The 16,712-nt window shown below is 45.1% G+C and overlaps 1 protein-coding gene across 3 annotated transcripts in view; it reads left to right on the top strand.

Annotated features, from left to right (window-relative positions):
• The window catches only part of plekhg4 (pleckstrin homology domain containing, family G (with RhoGef domain) member 4), a 44,330-nt gene that overhangs the window by 21,011 nt on the left and 6,607 nt on the right, over nt 1-16,712 (top strand). For all 3 annotated transcript variants that reach the window (XM_026176094.1, XM_026176085.1, XM_026176103.1), the window contains exons 3-12: nt 1,175-4,046; nt 6,151-6,318; nt 6,502-6,625; nt 6,702-6,795; nt 7,980-8,066; nt 8,151-8,267; nt 8,819-8,917; nt 9,627-9,914; nt 10,829-10,951; nt 11,109-11,300. In XM_026176094.1, the coding sequence (XP_026031879.1) occupies nt 1,175-4,046; nt 6,151-6,318; nt 6,502-6,625; nt 6,702-6,795; nt 7,980-8,066; nt 8,151-8,267; nt 8,819-8,917; nt 9,627-9,914; nt 10,829-10,951; nt 11,109-11,300 (4,164 nt within the window). The remainder of the gene's footprint in view (nt 1-1,174; nt 4,047-6,150; nt 6,319-6,501; nt 6,626-6,701; nt 6,796-7,979; nt 8,067-8,150; nt 8,268-8,818; nt 8,918-9,626; nt 9,915-10,828; nt 10,952-11,108; nt 11,301-16,712) is intronic.

Here is a 16,712-nt window from a genome sequence, read left to right as displayed (position 1 = left end):
ACAGATCAACCAGTACCTGCCCTTCAAAATAAGCTTTTGTGTTTTTTCACTTTTTGTATTTTTTCACTTTTGTTAATGAGGCTATGCAAAATGTTCCAAGTCACAGGCCCTCAGAATACAGAGGAGTGGGTTTAAAGGAAGTCTCAGGATCACTGCATGATCTGAATAGCGGATGAAGATGCAGAACTTTTAGTTTCCCCTCTAAAGTTTAGTAAACCAAATAAAAGGGACGTGGCATCTTACGCCAGAGAAAATTGTCACAAGCTGAACAGGAGATGGTGCAACAACCTGCAGACAGATCATCCGTGGATCCTCTGTGTCCTTCACGAACTTTGAAAATCTTCAGGGCCTAAAGTTGTTTGATCATCATGTTGAGACTGTTATATACAACAGTGTGGTTTCTTCATTTCACAGTGAAATTCACAAGTTTTAAAATGGAGCTGTTGGAGTGTTTTGACCAGCCACCTGCCCTCCGTGCTCCAGTGCTCGTTTCTGTTCCTCCGTGCCAGGGATGTCCAGTTGATTTTACAACCTGGGCCACATGGAGCCCACTTTCATCTTAAGTGGGTCGGATCAGTGAATCTCTTGTGTGTGGCAGTGAAAAGACGTTTGACTACACATTGCAATTTCAGAATTATGTGTTTTTCTACCTGTTAAAGGAATTTCGCTTCATTAAAGAAAGAAATTCCAAAATTTATCCTCTTCTTCACCTTTTCCAACATGCTCCAGTGGGACAGGTTGGAGTCTGTGCTCCTCATGTTGGACACCCCTGCTCTATGCCATAGATGTTAAATTAGTGCAGGTTTTGCTATTAAAACTATGATGTATCCTGTGATACTGATGCTGAAAGTTAGTAAGATTTTAGCTTTGCATTGTTACACATGGAGAGATGTAGTGGCAACTTATACCCGTGTGCTTTTAGGGCAAGTTATTTGACAATGAAGGTAAACTTTTGCATGATTTCTTTAAAGAGATTAAAGTTATTGTAAGAGATAAATCAGCTGATTCTGAGGGGATCAGGTGGGAACTTTACTCAGATTTAATTGAATCTCTGTGGTTGCTCTGTTCCAATATTTGGAGAAGGTGTTAGTTTGCACCCATACAGATGATATTCTTCAGAACCAGGATTTTAATGACGCTCTGTCTTGACTGGGATGCTCTCTTCTCTCCTCAGCTGCAGTACTGTGGTTTCCTGTTTCGTCATGAAGGCTGGCCTTTGTGCATCCACGAGAAGGTAGTCGTTCAGCTCAGTCATCTGGACCCACGCCTCCTCCGTCCAGGAGACTTCTACCTGCTGGTTTCTCCTTCTGCAGCCCCACCCCCTCCTCGAGCACACAGGGCCTCCTGGAGGGGCGACATCCCGTTAAAACCGCGCCTGCTCCTGTGCAGCAAGTCGGCCGGCAGCCATCATGTGGAGCAGCAGGAGGTGTCTGGCGTAGCTCTGCAGTCGCTCTTTAGCATGGCCTGGTTAGACTCCGTCAACAGGGAGAGGGAGCAGCGCGGAGCATCCAGGTTGGAGCGCTGCCTCCTCTCCGCCCACGGAGACGTCTTTAGGGTCCCCTGGGAGGATCTGGTCTACCCACAATTCATCAGTCGGCCCTGTGCTGCTCCGAAGGAGGACCAGGACCCCTCCATTAAGGGCAAAGATGTGGCAATCAAGACATCATCTGACAACAACAGAGAAGCAACCTCTTCAAGTGATGTGAAGCACCTCCCATCTTCGCCTAAAACCGACCAATCACCAGCAAATAGCGGGGGCGAGGACTCGGAGGGGGAGTACGTGGAGCTGACGGAGCTCCCGCTTCCTCGCTTCTCCCCACAGAAAGGCTCTTTAACCCAGTCCATCAGCCTGCAGCACCGAGCCAGGACAAGTACACATACCACCACACACACACTGTCTGCTGCTACCGCACACACTCCTCAAACCACCAACATACACTCTGCTGCTTCCACACTCACTGCTCACGCACACAGCAACTTCCCGCAGCCCTGTGAGGATGCAACCTGCAGGCTCATGGAAGAGAGCATCCACCAGGACCACCGTGAAGCTGTGGTCCCGACCCCTTTCTCCTCCTCTGCCCCTCCTGAAGTCACAGGAACATCCATCTGTGAATCGGAAGAAACAAAAGGTACTGACACAGGCACAAATCTGAACACTAAACCTGAAACCTGCACAGAAATGAGCGTGGAGGAGGAGCAAAGTAACAAGGAGGAAGCTGTAATTTCAGCTGCTGAGGAAGAAGAGGAGGTGCCAAAGGAGGAAGAGTTCCCAAGTGATGAGGAGGAAGCTGAAAGTGAAGATACAGAGGGAGATGGAGAAGACGAGTTGAATGAAGATGGAGAAGATGAGGTAGAAGAAGGCCCAGAGGAAGTAGAGGTCGAGGAGGAGATACAGGTTGTGATTGTGCAACAAAGTAAAGAAAGAAATGAGGATGAGGAAATGGTGACAGAAGATGCAAGAGGAGGAGAGACAGAAGAAGAAAAGGGATGTGGAGAGGTTCACACAGATAAAGACTCTTATTTTGAAAGTAACGCACAACAAAAGCAATCTGAAAACTTTTATTTAAAAAATAACACACAACAAGCACACTCCATCGACTCGGTAACAGAAACAGATTATAAAGACTCTTATTCTGAAAATAACACAAAACAGAAACACTGGCAGGGCTCTTATTCTGAAAGCAAAACTACAGAACCATACTACGAGGAGTCTTATTCTGAAAACATAAAACCAGTAAAAACCTCAAATTCTGAAAGTGATGCACAGCAATCGCACTCCAGTAACTCTTGCTTTGAAAATTGCAAAACACAAATACATTCTGAGGAATCTTATTCTGAAAGAATAGCTACAGAATCATATTGCAAGGACTGTTATCCTGAAAATAACAAACAACCACTACACACTGAGCACTCTTATTCTGAAAACACAGCACCAGAAACGCACTCTGTGGACTATTCGGAAAACATAAAAAACGTAGACTCAGAAACCTTATATCCTGAAAATGCCACACAGCGTGCACACGCTGTTGACTCTTATTTTGAAAGCAACAAACCACAAAGTAAATCTGAGCAGTCTTATTTTGAAAACATAGCTACAGAGTCACGTTGCGAGGACTGTTATCCTGAAAATAACAAACAACCACACATTCAGGACTCTTATTCTGAAAACACAGTACTAGAAACATACTCGGTGGACTCTCATTCTGAAAACACAGTACGAGAAGCACATTACAAAGACTCTTATTCTGAAAGTGACACTAAACAGACAGACTCCAGTGACTTTAATTCTGAAAATAACAAGCAAGAGATGGCAAGAGACTCTTATTCTGAAAGCAACATAAAAGAAACAGACACTGAGGGCTCGTATTCTGAAAACACAGCACCAGAAACGCACTTTGCGGACTATTATTCTGAAAGTACAGCGAGAGAACGACACGCTGACTCAGAAAAAAATAAACAGCGTCACACTGAGTGCTGTTATTTTGAAAAAACAGCAACAGAACCATATTACAAGGACTCTTATTCTGAAAAACAGACACAGCACACATGCTCTGAAGGGCCCAGCACAGGATACAAGCAGATCAAGGATTTGTTTTCTGAAAACAGCACACATCTAACACAACACAGGGACTCTTATTGTGAAAGCAACACACTGCAAACACATCAAGGAACTTTTAATTCTGAAAAAGAAACACAACCTCAGAGCTCTTCTGAAAATAATACAGAAGACTCTCACTTAGCAAGCACATATTCTGAAAGTACACCTGACCCTGGGGACTCTTATTCTAAAAACAAAGCACATTGCGATGACTTTTATTCTGAAAGCAGTGCACTTCAGGGACCCACAGAAGAATCTGATCAATCCAGTACTGGTGAGAATAATGCGGAGGAGTGTAAAACACTGCACTGCGTCTCCACACCAGCAGCACATCAAAACTTGCTTCCGACAAAAGCTGAGGAGTCCAACAGTGGACAGGAAGTCCAAAAAGAAGAGGAGCGGTGGAGCTGTGAGGAGGCTGCTGGAGCTTCAGAGTGTCACACTGAAGGTACATGAACCCGTTTCTCCTCCTCAGTACATTTTCCTCTCCTGGTTTTCCTCCCACAGACCATCAGACTCACTCTTTCTCCTCCTTTATCACATCCTCCTCCTCCTCATTGGCTGAGTGGTTCTTCCTTTGCATCTCTTTCACTAAAACTACCCTCGACTTCACCTCCTGTTTTAACTCACCTGTGTGGCTGCAGGAGCAGCTTGTGAACGAGTCTGTGTCAGGTTTTCAGTTTTTTCTATAAAATCTCAATTTCACACGACTGCGTTGATCATTTAAAGGACCATTCACTTTTTTTTTTCGGCCTGCTCTGCCTCTGTTACCCAAGAGCAGACAGGAAGTTGTGTGCCTTGTGCTCTCGCTCCAGGCTCCATTAAGGGGAATTCTCTGCAGTGTCTTTCAGTTCAGAGAAAGCTGAATGTCTCATCCTTCCGGTTGTTTAACAAATAGTAAAATATGCAGATTTATCACGATGTGTTCAGATGCAGCAGAGTCTTGATGACCTCAAGCTTTTGAACTAAAAAACGACTCTGTGCATCGTAATGTAAACAAATCACCCAGAATACCTAAAACAGTAAGAGGTCAGTTTCTGCTGCCCTGAGCGCTGCCTTATAGGCTCCAACACTTGACAGTAACATACTGAGTAAGGATGCACAGGTGATATATTTGTTTACTGAACAAAATCACGGAAGCCTGGATAGATCTCATGCAGAGGAAGCATAACCACAGGAACTGCTGAGATCCTCTGTCTTCATGTTAGGTTTGGTGAGAGTGCGTGTCAGGGAGTCTACGTTGTCTGTGTGTATCAGCACGTAACTTTTTTGCTCTATAGATTTATTTTGTTTTGTAATTTGAGTTTGGTCAATTTGGTTAGTTCAGACATGAACGTCATGAAAACTTTGTTTTGTTTTGTTTAGTAGCTGCATGATTTATTTATATTTATATTATTGTACTTAAGTTTTTCCACACTTTTAATATTTGTACACTTTTCTGCTTTTCATTATAGCACCCCCTGTGGGTTATACCCCACAGCACAGGGGTTGTTTCCCACCTGCGACTGACTTGCACTTTGTGAAACCCTGATGAAGCCTTGGACTCTGAGAATTAACTGAAAACATTCTCTCTTTATTTAAAATCAAAATTATATCATCCAGTGGGACCTAATAGATGGCTTTAAAAAAAAGTGTAAAATTATGAATTACTTTATTGGTCAATAAAATCCCCTGCTGTTCCTGTTGCAGTGACGCCAGCGATAGTCTATGAAAGATGAAGGCATTTCTAGTTTTGTGGATTTAGAAACTCTACAGGTGAAGCCTCCATGCCTGTCCAGTAGTGTGGAAAAACTGAGATCTGCTGCTGGAGTTTGTTGTTTATCTTAAGATGTTACAGACTGTTTATCATCTGCTTTTCTTCGAGTTCACTAAATGAGAAAAATGAGAAAAAAAAAGAGATGATACCTTCTGTTAAATGTTAAAGGAGTGAGGTGAGGGGCGTACGTCACTTCAGTTTCAGCTTATTTACAACATCTTGACTTAAGTGAACAAAAAACTGAAAACTGAAGAAGGGAACGATTTTGGTTGTGCTTGAGATCAAATTCAGCTCTTTGTGGACGGTGAAGGAGTTTGACACTCGTGGTTTAAAGTCTTCAGGCAGTGTGTGTGTGTGTGTGTGTGTGTGTGTGTGTGTGTGTGTGTGTGTGTGTGTGCGCGTGCGTGCGTGCGTGCGTGCGTGCACTGTTGTATTTGTGTCCTCAGACGTGGAGACCTTGACAGTGAGGACACTTTTGTCTGGTTCTTAGCTGTTTTGCCATTTTGAGGTTAACGGTTAAAGTTCTTCATTAACTACATTAACCGCAGCCCTGAAATTTAGCAGGCATGACCCGGCGGAGCTGAATCTCAGAATGAAAATGTCCTTGATGGCCAGATTGGACTATAAATGGTCTTTCTTTCTTTTTTTTGCATCTGTGAGAGAACCCCAGCAGCACAGTATTTCTAGTTGTGAGAACATGTCCATTATCTGTGTCATACATGAAAACTGGGCCTCACAGGCCTGCTGTGTCAGTACACTGTAAGTAACACAGGTTCATTTCGGCATCTCTTCACAGGCCTCTGCAGTGAGCTGCGTCCTGCCCAGTCAGAGGTTGCTCTGGCTGCTGGTTCGAATCCGACAGAACAACCAGCAGCTGTTCCAAGGGTAGTCCAGCCTGTCACCCAGTCCTCCCAGTCCAGACTGTACAGTATGCTGCTGAGGTCTGGAGCTGTTTGTCTGCCTGGTGAGAAAACACAAACGTCATGTACCAACCAGTTTCAGGCCTCAGACCCGACTAGACTAAGATCAGGGCAGTCAGAAGCTCCAGCCTGAGGTTTATAAAGTTGGGCAGGTGGAGCAGAGACTGAACTTCAGAGTTGGAGTCATTGTTTCTGTGTGTAAATGAAGTTGCTGCGTCTTCCTGCAGGAACCAGAGACAAAGGTGGGCGAGCGCTGCTTACCGTCTCCACCACGAGCCCCGTGTGGTCCCACCTGGACTGTGACAGCACTGAGCTGCCCCGCCTCCTCCTTTACTACACCTCCACCCTCAGGTACACTCCTCTGTTACTGTTGTTACCCAGGTCTCTGTGCTGTCCACCCTCTGATATCACTTCTTTCATGGAACAGGAAGGAGGTGCTAGCTTCGGGGCTGACGGTGTTGGTGGATGCCCGTGGAGCTGCTCCCTCTCCCGCCCTGTACTCCGCCCTCAGGTCGCTGCAGGTGAGTTGGTTATGATTGAGCTACCTGGAGACAGGAGCTCTGTGCTGTGGAGCTGCAGACTGAGCGCGTGCGAGAAAAGGTGGCTTTACTAATTCTGGAGTCTCTCTCATGTTTCAGCCCCTCAGAGTCGTTTTATTCTCCAGGAGTCATTTAGAGAAACATGCACTCGTGAGAGACAGCATCTCAGCTCCTATTAAAACAATGATGCAGCTGCTCCTGATGAGGAATACATGCAGAACGTGAATAGTGGAGAAACATTTGTAGAGAGCAGAATATGTCGTCCTTCTTATCTCTGATCGACCATGAATCTGAGAATGTTTTTTACATTTTCAATCATGATTTCTTGTTTCTGTTTAAAGTATCAAAGTTGAAGCTGTAGGTTTCTGTGCAGCCACAGTTTTTTTAGTTTCTGGTCAAACAGGAAATGGATTATGGATCCTTACTCTGTCCTCCCCTCTGGCATCCAGGTCTGAACATCGTCAGTGACCTTCAGGAACGAGGGGACAGTCAGTTAGTTTAAAAAAAAAAGAAGTTTTTTTTCCCGTAAACTTTATCTCCACCTCACTGGAAAACTTAGGAAGAGAGAAGTATGGTTACAGAGGCCAACTGAGCTCCTTAATGATGTGCTCTGATTGGTCAGTGACCAACAGGGGGCGTTAGTTACAAACTGCGGTGGTTGGAGGACTGCTCTGCTGCTGCTTTTGAAATTTATCGTTTATGGATTAGAAACAAGTCCACACACAGCTTTGTATAGTTCCAGTCAGCTGGTTTCACTGACAGACTGAACCCAGAGAGGTCAGAGGTCGTGAGTATAACGCATCAACAACAGCACTCTTTGTCTACCAGTGCTTTTCTTTAATATATGGGTTCAGTGACTCACAGGCTATTTCTATCTGAATTTATTAGCATTAATCAAACTTTAAATCCTGAAAGCAGAACATCTGAAAAGCTCGACCCCCAGCAGACTAACAACCTGAAAATCAACCAGACTCCAGTTTTTAGCCCCGTTTTAAGAACGGTTTTGTTTCCTGATGTATTTTATTAGTTTAATTCTGTTTTTAGTGGTTTTCTCTGAAAATGTGGTCAATTGGTTCTTGTTCTAAATACATGAACAACTTGTGTGTGTGTGTGTGTGTGTGTGTGTGTGTGTGTGTGTGTGTGTGCGTGTGCGTGCGTGTGCGCAGGAGGACACACCAGTCTCCATCCACGGTGTTTTGATCCTTGCTAACAAGGACTCATCTCTGCGTGTGGACAAACCTGCAGCTACACAGGTAACACTTTACACCGCAGCTGCTCACAAACACCTTTGTGTGAATGTATGTTTTAAAGTGTGCGTTGATGTTTCTGTTGTGCAGGTGGAGGTGCTGAGCTCTCCAAAGTCTGTCCAGAAACACGTGGAGCTCCGACAGCTTCCCGTGGAGTTTGGAGGATCCTTCATCTTCAGTCAGAGCAGCTGGGTCAGCTTCAGATTGGTCAGTGTAAAACTCGCACACAGATTAAAATGAACAGTCAAAAAGAAACAACAAGGCAGACGTGTAACAGTGAAACACACGAACGCGGTGAAGTCTGTTTGTTAGAACAATGTCAAACCTTTCTTAAGTGTTTCGATGATTTGTAGTCATCAGAAAACTGTTTCACCTACATGAGTATAAGACTCAGACTATTATTCCATGTTTGTACTGATGCGTGTTGGACAGACGTCTCAGTGTCACGACAAACCCAAATCAGTCAGCACAGGTTAATCCCTGCTCGCTGGTGCAGGTGAGGCATGTCTGATTCTGGACTTTCACAGCTCCTCTTTGCTTTTCTGCAGCTGAAACGTTGCATGCTTCATTAAAAAATAATTGGACAGGTTGTCCCACATTCCTGGGGTGCTAATGACATGAGGTTTGTATCGTAGAGTGGAAGGTTTTATTCACCTTCCAGTTGACTATTTAAAGCTTCTTTTCTTCTTTCATAAGTGAGTTTAAGTGTGCGGCTTTGGAAACGATTCACACAATGAAAATGTGTGTTTGTCCCTCAGAGACTGGAGCAGCTGACCCGTCAGTGTGAGGACGTCATCAGCCTGCTGCAGAAGAGCATCAACGCGCTGCAATCCACACCTTTACCGAACACCGCTGAGGTAAAAACACACACGGCATGGAAAGAGAGTGCTAGATCTGTGTCTACTCCTCACCTGTAAAAGGCCGACGGGGTACTGTGATTACCCCGCCAGCCGGGTGCGCGTGGACACCTTAGTTTGTACATGCGAGAGTGAGGCAGCAGAGGAGCTTCAAATTGATACCATTGGTGTGTCTGCTGAGGGGTAGCCAGTATTTTTACTTTAGGAACCTAAATCTGTCCAATTAACAACAAATTTGTTAGTTATATAAGAACAATCGGGGGGAGGTTGTAGTCTTTAGGAGAGCTAAGGACTACAACTCAGTCAGTTGAACTCTGAACCATCTTCCCTGCTTGGAGTTTGAGATACAGTCGTCTTTTTAAGATATCTGATTGGATGACTGAAAGACTGTCTCGTGCTCCTAATCCTTTCTGGGCAAATGGCACTCTGACCAAATTCACGGTGCTATTCCAGAACTTTTTCAAAACTTTTGTAAAGTTTATCATTTCCTGTTCTTATGTTATACAAATTGGGTTTAATATAAAACTGGAAATGAGGTCTAAAAGTTGGGCTCATTGAAAACATGAACAGTTTCAACAGGAGGCTGTTGATCCCTTCACAAGTATTAAAATCCACTCTGCGTGTTTTTATTCACTTGAACAGTTTGTGGTTTTGCTCTGTTCTCACATAAAGGTTCAGACACCAGCTCAAACCTCTCTGTCTTTGCCAGGATGCCGAGCTGCTGCTGTCCCGCTACAGGGCAGTGATGTGCAGCATCCTCGCAGACAGCCGATTGGTGCAGCTCCAGCAGGAAGGCGGCGCCTCGCTGGCGTGGCTGCGCAGGGAGGAGAGCAGCGTCGGCGTGGCGGTGGACCAGCGGGCGGCGGTGGAGTCAGTGTCGGCTCTGTACGAGCAGGTGGACGAGCTGCTCCACCGCCTGGTGATGCTGTCCAACTCCAAAACGCAGGAGCTGAACTTCATCGCAGACTTCAGGAACCTGGAGCAAGGTTTCAGCGAGGTCAGTCTGAGCACGCTCAGTATGCATCGTTCATACTGACATTTACATCAGTGTCGTCTTAATGTGAGGAGTTGACTTCATGATGAACCGTGACTCTAAGTGACACTGAGACACTCCCACCTCCTTTGTTTCCTTGGTTACGCTCTTAGCCAGTGATCAAAGTGTGGACAGCAGCCCCCTGGTGTGCTGTGAAGGTACTGCAAGTAGGCCAAAAGAAGTAATGCACAATAAATACATTAAAAAAATATAATTTTCAGATGTTTTTCTTTTTTTTAACCTGAACTCTGGTGTCTTGTATCTTGTCAGTAGGAGGAAAAAACTAAAGTGGAGTTGTGGTTGTCAGATGTAGGGAGGTTTTAACTTACTACATCTTTTTTGTGAAATGGAGGCATGTTTGGAAATATGCGCTCTAAGCTGTAAGCAATCGAATTATTACCTGATAACATCAGATTAATATCAGATCAATAACCATCAACAGAAAAACACCAATTATGTGTTTGGAGTTAAACTGGAACGAGTTCGTCTTCTGAAGCTTTGACAGGATGAAACACTTCCCTCCCTGAGCACACTCACAAATGAATGATTAGGAAAATGAATAAACATTAGATGATATATGGATTTCATAAATGGGTAATTCAGGTTAAAGTAGATCCATATGTGAGTGATTTGCTGCTTGTGGGTGTGGATGAACTGTCAGACATTTGGCCCTCAGGCATAGACGAGCTGACAGAGCTGCAGCATTGATTGGTTCTCTTTTTCCTTTCTTAGCCTTATTTTTTGTTTTTCTGTCATTCTTTGACTTCGTAACCATAAAAAAAAGTGTCGACTGGAGTTCTGTTTGGTTTTTTAAGAAGTGTGTGTGTGTGTGTGTGTGTGTGTGTGTGTGTGTGTGTGTGTGTGTGTGTGTGTGTCAGGTGAAGACGTGGCTACAGGAGGTTGGTGAAGTTCGTCTGAAGAGTCTGGAAGAGCCGGCAGACTCTCTGGTGCTTCTGAATGAAAAACAGCAGGACTACAAGGACTTCTGCACAACGGCATACGTACGACACACACACACACACACACACACACACACACACACACACACACACACACACACACACACACACTCTCTCTCTCACTCGTTCAAACATTTCTTTTAGCCCATACTGAGGACTGGTCCCCACAGAGGATGAGGTCTGTTTCCTCTGTGTGCAGGACCAGTGTAAACGAGGGAAGGAGCTGCTGTCTCGGCTGGAGCGCCGGGACGACGTGCCGTCCGCTGACCTCCACATTTACGAGGACAAAGTTCACTCCTTCTGGGCTCAGCTGCAGGATTTCACTCAGCGGGTCAGCAGTACCGGGCAGAACATCGAGCGGGCCGTCCGACTCTACGGCTTCTTAGATCAGGTACAGTCACTGAGGCTGTGGCTCATCGGATCGGTTTTTAATGGCAGTTTGAGCCTCACAGTCATCTAAATGTGTAAATCTATATTTAATCTGGTGCTTTCTGAGATTAGCTAAAGTGAATTTCAGTGTTGTGAACAGTACTTGCTGCTCTTTCTGATTATAGCTCCAGCTGTGCTCTGATTTTTCATGTTTTACTGTCTCTCGGTTTAAACCATCTGAGAAGCCTGTCAGCTCTGTCTGAGCAGCTTCGAATCCATCTTCAGAAATCTAATTTTAGCTGCATGTAAAACAGCTGAATGTGGATCGGAGCAGCTGGTTTGTCGTGTCTCTCCTCCTCCTCCTCATATCGTCTCCCTGCAGTGAAACTGACAGCTTGTATTGAGGCCAGGAGGATGAAGAGGGGGGAGAGAGTGTCAATATTGCTTTGTGTACTGGACTCTTTGTAAAGGGGTGTGAGGGGGGTGATGGTCTTTGTCCACATGACTCTGTCTTGTAGGTTTGTTTGTGTGTTTTTATGTCATGCTGATATTTTTATAATGTGCAGATTCTTGAAATTCAGTCATGAAATAGTTGAAGTTGTCCCTCAGACATCCTATAAAAACAAACGCACCGACCACAAAAGTTTCTTCGATCGTTGTTCACATCATAACCAAGAGCGACACGGTGTGAACTCCGGCGCACTTTCGGTTTTCTTTCAGAAAAGATTCAGACTCGTGTCATATTAGGACGTACACAGCGTAGGATGAGGACAGGGCCGTAGATCGACCGGTAAATCGACAGCTTTGCTTTTACCCTCTTCTCCACAACAGATCGGTACAGCGTCCACATCACTACAGACACCACCCCAATCTAGTCTGTCAGTCTCTCACTCGTGAACAAGACCCTGAGATACTTAAACTCCTCCACGTGGGGCGGCAACAAGTCCTGTGACAACTGAAAAATCAAGAATCCAGTTGATCTGTCCAGATCCCAACACACACACACACACACACACACACACACACACACACACACACACACACACACACACACACACACACATTGGGTCCCAGCCACACTTAGCCCGAAGAAGTTACATGGTCCACATTCCTGCAACAAACTATATTTTCTATATCATCTCCCGAGGTGCAGCAGCTGCTGGGCCTCCTGCTGCCTCTTCAAAAAAAACAGCCGCTCATCCAAAGTCCCTTCTGACGACCTCGCGCGTCCGTAGACCTTTGTCTTTCATTTCATTTGTTTCATTTGTTTTTCGAAAGGATGATCCCAAATTCCCTGTAAAAAGACACTTCATGATAAGTTGGTACAGAAATCAAGCGTACAATTACCAACAAAGTAATTATGGTTTTTGCTATAGCTCATAAGCTCGTGCGAATGAACATGACGGACCGACACATTTTTACTCGCTCGGTTTGCTGCAAAGTTGAACTAAACCAAAGGAGAGAAACAGCCTCTCTGTTGAAATGCAACATAGACATAGAAGATTTCTATTTGGGGAAAACAAAAATTGAAATTGCGATGACAAGAAGATTATTTTTCATTGTGTGGAAGTCTTTTCAAGCCTCACTTCCTGTCCTGTCCTGACATGTCTGCTCTGTGGGTGAAAACATCAGCCTGTGGGGATCCGAGCCGCCTCACTCAGTGGTGGGCTCGGCCGGTCGGCAGGCACGTGTTTCAGACCGATGTTTAAACTTTCACCAGTGAAGTTTGTTCGGATGCTTTAGTCACGCCACCAAATTCTGCACAACACCAACCACAGAGTGTGCTGAAGTTTCCTCTCTGATACACTAAGCAGGCAGTACTGACCTGACACACACAGACAGGAATGAAGCGTGTGTGTGCGTGCGTGTGTGTGTGCGTGTGTCTATGTGTGTGTGTGCGTGTGCGTGCGTGCGTGTGTGTGTGCGTGTGTGTGTGGTCGGTCCAGGTATCACTCCGGTGCCAAGTTTTCTTTCCATCCCCCTTTCATTCCTTTCACCACAAAGTCTTTGTCGCCGTGGTGATGCCCCCCCTCCTCTCCTCCTGGGACCGCCCATCTGCCATTCAGCCCATTGATGAAGTTTGGGGGGGTCACTGTGTGTGTGTGTGTGTGTGTGGTCAGGATGCTGCTCTCTGCGCGAATCACTCAGGCTTCAGAGCTTCAGCTGAACACACAGGTACGATACACACTTCTTACTGTTTTTTGTTGTTGTTTTTTTAAAAACACACACAGCTGAGGTTTGCTTTGGAGAAGTTTTATCAGCACGTGTGTGTGTGTGTGTGGCAGTTTTTCAGCCGTTTGATGTTAACTTGGCGTCACTTTGACTGCAGAGAGATCTTTGAAGCTGCTCTCGCTGCTTGTTGCTCGCTCTCTTTCTGCGCGCGCGTGTGTGTGTGTTACCAGTTTACCTGCTGCAGATGTTATCGTGTCGTTTCCAGATCACGCATGTTGTCATGTTGCTGCGGCTCAGTGACATTCCCACCCTGACTCGTGTTTTTTGCATATAAAGCAACACAGGGTTGCTGTCTGTTTCGATGATGGTGTGTCGGAGGTAATTTTGCTTGTCATGCGTTTTGGGGACGGAGACTCCAGCTAGAGTCTGCAGGAAAGGAAAGGAAATGGGTATTAGCAAATACAAAACTGGCTGTCTGCTCCATTTCACAGCAGTCACAGCGGCAGCATCATTCCCTTTTCCGCTTTGTCGTGTCCACATTGTTCACAGCTGAGTGGCAGGAAAAAACTCCAACAGCTGGCAGAGCGCTCTGTGCTCATAGGTGGACGATAAAGGGAGCAATCTCAGGCTACGGGTTTATTCTGCTGTACCTACACACACTGTCATTTCATTTCAAGGAGCCAGTAAAGAAACTTTAACCTTCCAGTCAGTAAACCAGCTGCTCCACCACAGCTATCAGAGCTCAGTCTCCAAAATCAGTTTGATTCATACCAAGTTTTCTCTTCAGAGGGGATGAGCAGCATTCGGAGAAAACATTTGTTTTTTCTTGTATTTACTTATTTTTAAATATTTTTGGTAAAATCACTTAATCGTGATTAGATATTGGGGGAAAATGATGAATTCTATAATTTTGATCCATTTCCAGTTCACCCGTTACCTCTTTAAGAATCTTTAAAAATAACAGCTTTTAGCACAGCAGTGAGGTTTGGCCAGGCGCTAGCAGCTCCACGTGGGCTCGTTTTCAGAATAGTTTCACCACGTTGCCTAGTTTCTTCTTGGATGGCGATACACCAGATCTGGTCATGTGTCAGCTCATTTATTTAATACGCACCACTCGAACACAGTATTGGGTTCATTCTGAACCTCGTCGGTACCTGCTGTGATCCAAACCGTCGACACCTCCTCGGATCAGTTCCTCCGACTGCGTTCTGGCAGCAGTTCCCTTCTGTCAGCTATGACATGCTAGCATGTAGATGTGTTTTTATAATAAGTGATTTTATATTGAAAGGAAGGAGATCAGTTTCCTCTGATCTGGACAGGATACAGCATCTGTCAGTTTTATGTTTTTAAGTTTTCCGTTTTGCACCGAAAACGATGTGTGACAGTTTGTCAGGTAGTGTCTGAGTTCTTGAATATTGTGAGCTCACAGTGACCTTTGACCATGAAAATCTTACCCTCCATCTTCGAGTTCAAGTAATTTTTTTTGCCATGTTTAAGTATCTCAAGAATGGGACAAATGGACACCTGAAAACACGACAGCTCTGGGCACAGCTGTTTCTGACGTCGGGGCATAAAAACACTGGTATTGGAGGATTCTGCCTTGTTTGACATTTCTTCCTTTTATATGAAGACTTCAGAATAAAAGCACAGAATATAGAAACGGAGCAAAGAGTGAAGAAACAAAGTGAAACAAAAGACTTCTTTCACATCAACAAGAGTTTGAAGACAAAACGCTCTCCTCCAGGAACCGCAGAACCGTTTGAAGTAGGTTCACCACTACTCCTCTGAAGGAGGAGGAAAGGAGCCCTACCCCCTCCTTTTATATGGTTTGGAGGGTTTTGGCCTCCTCCGCCCTCCCTCTGTTTCCCCTCCTCCTCTTTGGTTGACTGGCTCCAGGCCTGGAGTCCTGCAGGGCCACTGTCCCCAAAACCACAGCCCGTGTGCTCCTGTTTATCCCTCCTCCCCCTCCTGCCTCCCCCCTCTGCAGCACCATAACAACCACATGTTATTTTAATTAGAGTCCTCCTCTTCTCTGCCCCACGTTTTCACTCCCTCTCTTGTTTGGAAACATCCAGAGGCGAGCTGAAACAATCGGCCGAATAATCAATTTATTGATCGACGGAAACGTAATCGGCATCTGTTCTGATCATTGATTGTCGGAGGCCTGAAAATAGATTAAAAGCAAATGTTGTCAGGTTTGTGAAGTGGAAATGGTCCAGTAACGCTGGATCCAAAGCTTCCTTACTTGGAAAGCAGTACATTTCTTCAGCCTTACTTTATAAATCGATGTGAACGATGCTAAAATAATGAAAGTAGACGAAAACAAAGGAACAATCTGTTCCTCATATTATTATATGAACAGTTTACAACACTTATCTGAAGGACCTTCATATTGAAGTGTAAAGATCCTAAATATTAGAGAGGCTCATGTGATCACTGGGCTCTGTGAGCAGTACTTGGTGATGATAGGGAGGAAGAACACTCTTTTAACAGGAAGAGACCTCCAGTAGAGGGAGGGTCAGCCTTTGGTAATAATGGTACATGCACAGCAGCCCACAACTTGGTCCAAAGAAGCTGCGCGTGTTCAAGTTTCCAACCGTTAATTCTCCAGTCTTTAACCTGGCAGCTAATGCTAACCGTCCCAGACAATCACTGCTAACGGCCGGCCATCATGTGTGCTGCCTCCTGCACGCTCGACCAGGTGTTTCTCTACCTAAACCACAGAGTAGCGCCTGCTGTGTGCTACATGTGGAAGACATTCCAGCCTGTTGCTGCTGAAATAGTCCAAAGACACACAGCATCTGGGTTCATGAAAAGCTTTTTATACAGTCAGAATATTGAGATCTACATTGGTCATTTCCACAGTCCAACCACTGTCTGCCACGGTCTCTGCAGGTAAACTATTCATTATAAAAAGGTCCTCTGAAAACACCCCAAGTCATCTTCATTTAAAGTGGTCCAATCAGATCTTAATAAAATGATTAAACCTGGCTGACAACTAAAATGTACCCACAGTTGTTGTGTTGTAGAATCGAAGATAAAGAGTACAGTTACAATAAAGGACTGCTGTGACGATCCTCTCTCTCTCTCTCACACACACACACACACACACACACACACACACACACACACACACACACACACACACACACACACACACACACACACACACCTTTGTGCATGTGGGAAGTGAGCGGCTGCAGCGATCAGGACACATCAGCAGCTAATCGGTCTGGAGAGCGCTGACCCGGTAGCCTCCTGC

The sequence above is a fragment of the Astatotilapia calliptera genome, chromosome 1, assembly GCF_900246225.1.
Source record: "Astatotilapia calliptera chromosome 1, fAstCal1.2, whole genome shotgun sequence".
Classification (NCBI taxonomy): domain Eukaryota; kingdom Metazoa; phylum Chordata; class Actinopteri; order Cichliformes; family Cichlidae; genus Astatotilapia; species Astatotilapia calliptera.
This window is presented reverse-complemented; position numbering and strand designations above follow the sequence as displayed.